This window comes from Eurosta solidaginis, chromosome 4 (assembly GCF_040869045.1).
Source record: "Eurosta solidaginis isolate ZX-2024a chromosome 4, ASM4086904v1, whole genome shotgun sequence".
In the NCBI taxonomy this organism is placed as follows: domain Eukaryota; kingdom Metazoa; phylum Arthropoda; class Insecta; order Diptera; family Tephritidae; genus Eurosta; species Eurosta solidaginis.
This window is the reverse complement of record NC_090322.1, coordinates 91,231,725-91,241,164: the sequence shown is the minus strand read 5'-3', so window position 1 is coordinate 91,241,164 and position 9,440 is coordinate 91,231,725. Positions and strand designations below refer to the sequence as shown.

Genomic DNA, 9,440 nt, shown 5'->3' with positions numbered 1-9,440 from the left:
GGCCACTCGCTTTTAAAACCCTCATTAATACCTTTAATTTGATATCCATATCGTAGAAAACACATACTAGACTCACCCCTGTCCCACCCTAATGACGATATCTCGAAAAGGCGTCCACCTATAGACCTAATGCCCACTCCCTCTTAAAATGCTCAGTAACACCTTTCGTTTGACACCCATATCGTACAAACATTCTAGAGTCACCCCTGACCCACCCTAATGGCGATATCTCGAAAAGGCGTCCACCTATAGACCTAATGTCCACTCCCTCTTAAAATGCTCAGTAACACCTTTCGTTTGATACCCATATCGTACAAACATTCTAGAGTCACCCCTGGCTCACCCTAATGGCGATATCTCGAAAAGGCGTCCACCTATAGACCTAATTCCCACTCCCTCTTAAAATGCTCAGTACCACCTTTCGTTTGATACCCATATCGTACAAACATTCTAGAGTCACACCTGGCCCACCCTAATGGCGATATCTCGAAAAGGCGTACACCTATAGACCTAATGCCCACTCCCTCTTAAAATGCTCAGTAACACCTTTCGTTTGATACCCATATCGTACAAACATTCTAGAGTCACCCTTGGTCCACCTTTATGGCGATATCTCGAAAAGGCGTCCACCTATAGAACTAAGGATTACTCCCTTTTAAAATACTCATTACCGCCTTTCATTTGATACCGATATCGTACAAACACATTCTAGAGTCACCCCTGGCTCACCCTAATGGCGATATCGCGAAAAGGCGTCCACCTATAGACCTAATGCCCACTCCCTCTTAAAATGCTCAGTAACACCCTTCGTTTGATACCCATATCGTACAAACATTCTAGAGTCACCCCTGGCCCACCCTAATGGCGATATCTCGAAAGGGCGTCCACCTATAGACCTAATGCCCACTCCCTCTTAAAATGCTCAGTAACACCTTTCGTTTCATGTCCATATCGTACAAACACATTCTAGAGTCACCCCTGGCCCACCTTAATGACGATATCTCGAAAAGGCGTCCACCTATAGACCTCATGCTCACTCCCTCTTAAAATGCTCAGTAACACCTTTCGTTTGATACCCATATCGTACAAACATTCTAGAGTCACCCTTGGTCCACCTTTATGGCGATATCTCGAAAAGGCGTCCACCTATAGAACTAAGGATTACTCCCTTTTAAAATACTCATTACCATCTTTCATTTGCTACCCATATCATACAAACACATTCTAGAGTCACCCCTAGCCCACCCTAATGGCGACATTTCGAAAAGGCGTCCACCTATAGACCTAATGCCCACTCCCTCTTAAAATGCTTAGTAACACTTTTCGTTTGATACCCATATCGTACAAACATTCTAGAGTCACCCCTGGCCCACCTTTATGGCGATATCTCGAAACGGCGTCCACCTATGGAACTAAGGATCACTCCTTTTCAAAATACTCATTAACAGCTTTCATTTGATACCCATATCGTACAAACATATTCTAGAGTCACCCCTGGTCCACCATTATGGCGATTTCTCGAAAAGGCGTTCACCTATAGAACTAAAGCCCATTCCCTTTTAAAATACTCATTACCACCTTTCATTTGATACCCATATCGTACAAACACATTCTAGAGTCACCCCTGGTCCACCTTAATGGGGACATCTCGAAAAGGCGTCCACCGATAGACCTAAGGCCCACTCCCTCTTAAAATGCTCAGTAACACCTTTCGTTTGATACCTATATCGTACAAACAAATTCTAGAGTCAGCCCTGGTCCACCTTTATGGCGATATCCCTAAATGGCGTCCATCCATAGAACTATGGCCTACTCTCTCTTAAAATACTCTTTAATACCTTTCATTTGATACACATGTCATACAACCACATTCCAGGGTTACCCCAGGTTCATTTTCCTTATTTTGTCTCCATAGCTCTCAACTGAGTATGTAATGTTCGGTTACACCCGAACTTAGCCTTCCTTACTTGTTTATCTCATTTTTTTCCTGCAACGCTCGCAAAATACCTGCATTATTACGGACAAGTTCATCCTTCAGCGCAGTTACAGAGTTAGCCACATATTCGTTGCCTTTTTCTATGGCTCTGTAGACTCGCCTGATGCTGCTGGCATTTTCCTTTTCAATTTTTATAAGCTCGTCCAATTTCTCATTTATTTCGAGCTTTCTCTCGTTGTCTTCATCTAAAAATTTTTTTAAACGCTCCCCCGTACTTTCAGTCCGTTGCCTTTTAGGAGTGCTGGTAACTGGAGACATTGGCCGCTTCGTAGACGTGGATGGTAATTCATCGTCACTTTCGTTGGGGCCAAGTTCATTGCCAGCTACACCTTCCACAGACTTTGTCATGCCACAAATGCGCACTATTGTCTTTTCCGTTTGAGAAAGTTGGTGCTTGGTGAATGGTCCTCCACCAGTTACTCGGGACTCGGTTTGATTTTGTGCGAGCTTTCTTTTTATGTCGCTTTTCCACACAGTCCATGTCTGTAAGTATACAGGAAACGGAGCAATTTAAAGTTATATTACGTTTAAGTACCAACTATGTTTTACCTTTCTCCATCCATTCACATCCTTTTGTGGTGGACCGGCACTGTTTAGCGACGTAACTAACTGTTGCCAAAGATCGTCAACAGTTGGCTTATCCCGCTTCGTGAAGCCCTTCGCAATATCTGGATATTTTTCCATAAATTCAATAAAAATACTGTTTTGCATTGAATTTTTATGCTTTCCCCTATTAAGAATGAAAATATATGTAAATTTACATTTATTTTTATAAAATAAACCTTTATTTACTTACATTTTTAGAAAATATTCAACTGCAAGAGAAAAACAACTATGAAAAAATGAAATCCAATGGCATTTAACTTATTGGTTTGTTTCCGATAGCAAAACCGATATTATTGGATTCTGTGACACCTAAAACCGACACTAATTCCAATTCGAACATTAAACCGATAACATTGGATTTCATGACACCAAAGTTATTTTTTTGTCGCTTTTAAATCCGATTCCGACAGCAATTGGATTCCATGACAGCCCTGATTAAATAAGTATATATTGTACAACAGCTAACAATATTAAAGTAGTTTTGTGTTTGCCTTCATTAGTACAAGCTTTTCAAACGAAAAGTCCGTCATTGATTGCCTTCTAGGACTATAAACAATGCCTGCTAAAGAAAATAAACGCTCTACTGGACCGGATGAAGCTAAGGGCGTATTCATTTTGAGTGATAGGTCCTTCATAAGAGGATAACTCTGAAGCATATTGAAATCTGTTGATGTATCATTAATATGCCTGTAAAATTCTTCTTCAACCATTTTGTCAAAGTTAGGTGATCGTAAGGGTGCCGGGTGATCATGGCCTATTTCTTCGAAAAGCTCATCTATTTTAAAAAATTGAGGGTTAACAAAGATATCATTTTCATAAATGCATAAAAAGGTAAAGAATAAGGTATTAATACCTGGAGTTTTAAAGTCAAAAAATAAATCATTTCTTTGTGCATCGGTCGGCCTCTCATTTCCGAATTCGATTTCCGTGTGTGTTCTTGCGTGACGAGTTGCTTCAGTGAGAACAATTTTGTACATATCTGCGGTGGACAATGTAGTACTTGATATAGCTAGTAAGGCTTTGTACCATCTGAGCTTTGTGCTAGGGCAAGGATGGACCTATTTTCGGCTCCTAAATCAGTTTGAGGGCCAGCAAGTGCTAGGTGAGACGTTTGTGTGTTTTGGGGTGTTAGGGGAGTAAAAAAATACATTGGAAATATCGTCCGCTTCGCCTCAAACGATATTCATCGCAAGAAGCAAAGATGACTTGATACGAAACTCTCTCATTTTTTGCGCTCTCACGAGGGATTTATTTCAAATTTGTGCTGGCAAAAATCACAGATAAATCCCTCGCGCCAGCTGAAGCGGGGGCCAGAACAAAAAATGTGCCCGCCAAAACGAAAAACGGTCCAAAAATTTCGGTACACTTTAGTTTGACCTACAACTGTACTATAGCGTTCAAAACATATGGGAAAAAGGATAAAAATACTTGTTTTAGTGTATATATTATTAGTTCGAAGGCGGAAGGTAAATATTATTTCCCATTCAAAAGTTATCACTAAAAACGGGTTTTGTAAATATGAAGTCCGATGCAACCAGTTCATTTTGATCAAAGAACCTGGAACGTCAGACATGTAAGATAAGCCCTATCTTCTAAATGATGTTAACTATTATATCCTAGGTGCGATTTACTCAAATTTCAAATGAATATTTGGTTTTCAGTGTGAGTTAAATGCGTTACAATATATGACTAATTGATTTAATCAAAATGTAAATTTTACTTAGATTTGTTTATATTTACCTTTAACTAGTCGTATTATTGTAAAATAAGTTTAAAGAAATTAATATTTTACGACTATCATTTTATTAACTGATTGAAACTATAATCGCCGAAATCTATGTCAAAAATCCCCATATTCATATCTATTCATTTTCGTTTGGAGTGGCATCATTGACAAATGTTATAAAAAATGTGCACTTTGACAGCGCTCTCTCGAAACAAAGAGTTGCAAATGCATTCATCTATGGCAAGAAGGTTGCGGAAACACTAAAAAACTGAAATGAAAATATTCTCTCTCAACCTCGAAAACCAATTCCCAAACTGTATTGCAATAGCACGAACACAAAAACATACATTTTTTGGCAAGAAATACGAAAAACGGAATAGCCATAGACTGAAATCGACTTTATGTTAAGCAGCGCATTATTGACATTCATTTCGGATTCACATACATTTAATTATATGCAAGCCGATTCATTTTGCAATATATACATAAAAATATTTAAAAAAGTATTTTTAAAGTAGTAGCATTAGAGCAAGTAGTAGTAGAAAAATGTACTTGATGCACGTTTCGTATACAATCGTGGGAAAACGAAACCCTTTTCAGACTTGGTGGCAGTGTTGCCGTGAGCCTAGAAAGAAACGTATCAGTTTACAAATAAAAAAAGGTACCGATCGCATAAACAACGACTAATTCTACCAGTTTTAGTAGCCGTGTTTTTTTTTACATCTATAAACGTTAACGCTTAAACTTTATATGGACTGCTAAGCGCCAAACTTTAAATACACCTCTGAAATTGCTGCGCATAAAATTTCTCCTACTAAATTTCAGTACGCATTATACTCAGATGTAACTGAAATATGTGTCCATGTTTCACTCTCTAAATTATTTCTATGTATTCTATGTGTGTCCAGAATCCATCGCAACTGAATCAGCTATATGATATACCCTATGGCCATCAGAGGGTAGTGTCCCCGCTTTTCGGTACACCCTGTGCTGTAGCTAGTTATTTAACCACTGGCGCTAGTTGGGTCTCCTAAGCATTATCTAAGCGAGGATAAGCGTTTTTTTACGCGCAAACGTAAACGTATACGCGTGTGAAAAAAAACACGGCTATTATAAACATAACTGCTTTCATTTATAAATTTCAAATTATGGAGGAATTTTCAAATTTCTTCAGCTCACATACTTATATCATTAAATCCACACTGCAAAATTTGTTGGAGCATGTGTTGCATGTGTATTTAATTTACGGCGACCATTTTTCTAATTTTAAAACTTGCTTTGTTTATAATTTGAATATTAAAAGAACTTTTAAAATTACAACTGAAAATTCAGTTCGAGTTGTGAATCACAAAAGCGACATTACATATTTGTGGCCTTTAGTGCGAGCGAAGACGCCGGTAAAGGCTAGTTTATCCTAAAACTCTTAATAATTTGAACATAATAAGAGCGGTGGCAGCTCTATTTGCCACATAGCTTGGTAACTGTGCAGTCACAGATGCATGGCGGAACGATACAAGGTGGCAGCATGGTAACATAAATAAAAATTCCATGTGCTTTGTTTTTGTAAATTCGATGGGCAACTGTCAAAATCGTACTGCACCGGAAGTTGATGTATCAAATCAAATAAAAAAGTTTACAAACAGCTGGCCCATGCTGCCACCTTGTATCGTTCCGCCATGCACAGATGTATAAGGCCAAATACGCTCTCTTTATCAATCTTATGTGTGTTTGTATATTATTCTCTTCCTGTTTTCTTCGCCCCACATACCTGCACTTTATAGTCCCTCACCTAGCGCTGAAATGTGCAAAACGTGCCCGTATGAGCAAAAGGCTCATATGAGCCGTTTTTCCCATCGCTGTGCTAGGGCATAGAAAAGCTGCAACAATGGCGTCATAGTTTTCTTCAGATAGCTTAAACTATGATTCAAATCGTAAAATTAATTTGTGCTGCAACTTTTTCGCCATTTCCTTTAAATAAATGAGGTTTCTACCTAAATTGATTTTTTTTTCAATTTTTAACAAAGTGTCACAAGCGAAGGAAGAAGATAACCATATAACATATTATCTCCTCTTTGTAAAAAATCTAATGTTTCAGCGAAAGGAGACATTACTTCTTTATATTCTTCCAAATATTGAGACAAACTGTTTTTTTTTTCCTATATCTAGCTGCTCAAAAAGTTCCTTTAATTTATTTTCGTGATCTAAAAGCCGACATACAGCGTCGTATGTTGAGTTCCACCTTGTTACCACAGGTGTAACTAGAGACGATCCTAATGTTTCTACTATTATTTCTGATTTTTTAGGACAGTTCGATTTTTCCATAAAATAATGCATTTTCTGAAAATTGAAAGATTTAAGTTTAAAAACGATTTAAAACTATATCTTTGAATCATTTGTACCTGTTTATGCCTGCTTAATATTGCAACATCCTCTCATAAAGTTTTAATAAAATCAGTAGCAGTAACTAAGTTCAGTGTGTGACTGGCACACCTTATATGTTTCGGTACGCTGTCCACCTATGGAACTAAGGATCACTCCTTTTCAAAATACTCATTAACAGCTTTCATTTGATACCCATATCGTACAAACATATTCTAGAGTCACCCCTGGTCCACCATTATGGCGATTTCTCGAAAAGGCGTTCACCTATAGAACTAAAGCCCATTCCCTTTTAAAATACTCATTACCACCTTTCATTTGATACCCATATCGTACAAACACATTCTAGAGTCACCCCTGGTCCACCTTAATGGGGACATCTCGAAAAGGCGTCCACCGATAGACCTAAGGCCCACTCCCTCTTAAAATGCTCAGTAACACCTTTCGTTTGATACCTATATCGTACAAACAAATTCTAGAGTCAGCCCTGGTCCACCTTTATGGCGATATCCCTAAATGGCGTCCATCCATAGAACTATGGCCTACTCTCTCTTAAAATACTCTTTAATACCTTTCATTTGATACACATGTCATACAACCACATTCCAGGGTTACCCCAGGTTCATTTTCCTTATTTTGTCTCCATAGCTCTCAACTGAGTATGTAATGTTCGGTTACACCCGAACTTAGCCTTCCTTACTTGTTTATCTCATTTTTTTCCTGCAACGCTCGCAAAATACCTGCATTATTACGGACAAGTTCATCCTTCAGCGCAGTTACAGAGTTAGCCACATATTCGTTGCCTTTTTCTATGGCTCTGTAGACTCGCCTGATGCTGCTGGCATTTTCCTTTTCAATTTTTATAAGCTCGTCCAATTTCTCATTTATTTCGAGCTTTCTCTCGTTGTCTTCATCTAAAAATTTTTTTAAACGCTCCCCCGTACTTTCAGTCCGTTGCCTTTTAGGAGTGCTGGTAACTGGAGACATTGGCCGCTTCGTAGACGTGGATGGTAATTCATCGTCACTTTCGTTGGGGCCAAGTTCATTGCCAGCTACACCTTCCACAGACTTTGTCATGCCACAAATGCGCACTATTGTCTTTTCCGTTTGAGAAAGTTGGTGCTTGGTGAATGGTCCTCCACCAGTTACTCGGGACTCGGTTTGATTTTGTGCGAGCTTTCTTTTTATGTCGCTTTTCCACACAGTCCATGTCTGTAAGTATACAGGAAACGGAGCAATTTAAAGTTATATTACGTTTAAGTACCAACTATGTTTTACCTTTCTCCATCCATTCACATCCTTTTGTGGTGGACCGGCACTGTTTAGCGACGTAACTAACTGTTGCCAAAGATCGTCAACAGTTGGCTTATCCCGCTTCGTGAAGCCCTTCGCAATATCTGGATATTTTTCCATAAATTCAATAAAAATACTGTTTTGCATTGAATTTTTATGCTTTCCCCTATTAAGAATGAAAATATATGTAAATTTACATTTATTTTTATAAAATAAACCTTTATTTACTTACATTTTTAGAAAATATTCAACTGCAAGAGAAAAACAACTATGAAAAAATGAAATCCAATGGCATTTAACTTATTGGTTTGTTTCCGATAGCAAAACCGATATTATTGGATTCTGTGACACCTAAAACCGACACTAATTCCAATTCGAACATTAAACCGATAACATTGGATTTCATGACACCAAAGTTATTTTTTTGTCGCTTTTAAATCCGATTCCGACAGCAATTGGATTCCATGACAGCCCTGATTAAATAAGTATATATTGTACAACAGCTAACAATATTAAAGTAGTTTTGTGTTTGCCTTCATTAGTACAAGCTTTTCAAACGAAAAGTCCGTCATTGATTGCCTTCTAGGACTATAAACAATGCCTGCTAAAGAAAATAAACGCTCTACTGGACCGGATGAAGCTAAGGGCGTATTCATTTTGAGTGATAGGTCCTTCATAAGAGGATAACTCTGAAGCATATTGAAATCTGTTGATGTATCATTAATATGCCTGTAAAATTCTTCTTCAACCATTTTGTCAAAGTTAGGTGATCGTAAGGGTGCCGGGTGATCATGGCCTATTTCTTCGAAAAGCTCATCTATTTTAAAAAATTGAGGGTTAACAAAGATATCATTTTCATAAATGCATAAAAAGGTAAAGAATAAGGTATTAATACCTGGAGTTTTAAAGTCAAAAAATAAATCATTTCTTTGTGCATCGGTCGGCCTCTCATTTCCGAATTCGATTTCCGTGTGTGTTCTTGCGTGACGAGTTGCTTCAGTGAGAACAATTTTGTACATATCTGCGGTGGACAATGTAGTACTTGATATAGCTAGTAAGGCTTTGTACCATCTGAGCTTTGTGCTAGGGCAAGGATGGACCTATTTTCGGCTCCTAAATCAGTTTGAGGGCCAGCAAGTGCTAGGTGAGACGTTTGTGTGTTTTGGGGTGTTAGGGGAGTAAAAAAATACATTGGAAATATCGTCCGCTTCGCCTCAAACGATATTCATCGCAAGAAGCAAAGATGACTTGATACGAAACTCTCTCATTTTTTGCGCTCTCACGAGGGATTTATTTCAAATTTGTGCTGGCAAAAATCACAGATAAATCCCTCGCGCCAGCTGAAGCGGGGGCCAGAACAAAAAATGTGCCCGCCAAAACGAAAAACGGTCCAAAAATTTCGGTACACTTTAGTTTGACCTACAACTGTACTATAGCGTT

At 38.3% G+C, this 9,440-nt stretch overlaps 2 protein-coding genes across 3 annotated transcripts; both read right to left on the bottom strand.

Annotated features, from left to right (window-relative positions):
* Positions 1-1,498: 1,498 nt before the first annotated feature.
* LOC137248060 (uncharacterized) lies at positions 1,499-2,872 on the bottom strand. Its single transcript, XM_067778944.1, has 3 exons — positions 2,793-2,872; positions 2,546-2,726; positions 1,499-2,479 (listed from the first exon to the last, which is right to left on the bottom strand). Coding segments are annotated over exons 1-3 (699 nt in total). The 5' UTR covers positions 2,795-2,872; the 3' UTR covers positions 1,499-1,963.
* Positions 2,873-4,904: 2,032 nt separating this feature from the next.
* On the bottom strand, positions 4,905-8,312 carry LOC137248059 (uncharacterized). Of its 2 annotated transcripts, XM_067778943.1 has the most exons (4): positions 8,233-8,312; positions 7,986-8,166; positions 7,448-7,919; positions 4,905-4,953 (listed from the first exon to the last, which is right to left on the bottom strand). In XM_067778943.1, coding segments are annotated over exons 1-4 (684 nt in total). In that variant the 5' UTR covers positions 8,235-8,312; the 3' UTR covers positions 4,905-4,924. The 2 variants fall into 2 exon arrangements, with proteins under 2 accessions (XP_067635044.1, XP_067635043.1); XM_067778942.1 differs by lacking the exon at positions 4,905-4,953 and having other exon boundaries at positions 6,855-7,919.
* Between the last annotated feature and the right edge of the window lie 1,128 nt (positions 8,313-9,440).

Bases quoted from the DNA above. Each gene is read 5' to 3' on its own strand.
- LOC137248060 (XM_067778944.1), bottom strand. The intron at 2,480-2,545 runs GTAAAACATAGT...GTATACTTACAG, and splicing joins ATGTGAATGGATGGAGAAAG to ACATGGACTGTGTGGAAAAG.
- LOC137248059 (XM_067778942.1), bottom strand. The intron at 7,920-7,985 runs GTAAAACATAGT...GTATACTTACAG, and splicing joins ATGTGAATGGATGGAGAAAG to ACATGGACTGTGTGGAAAAG.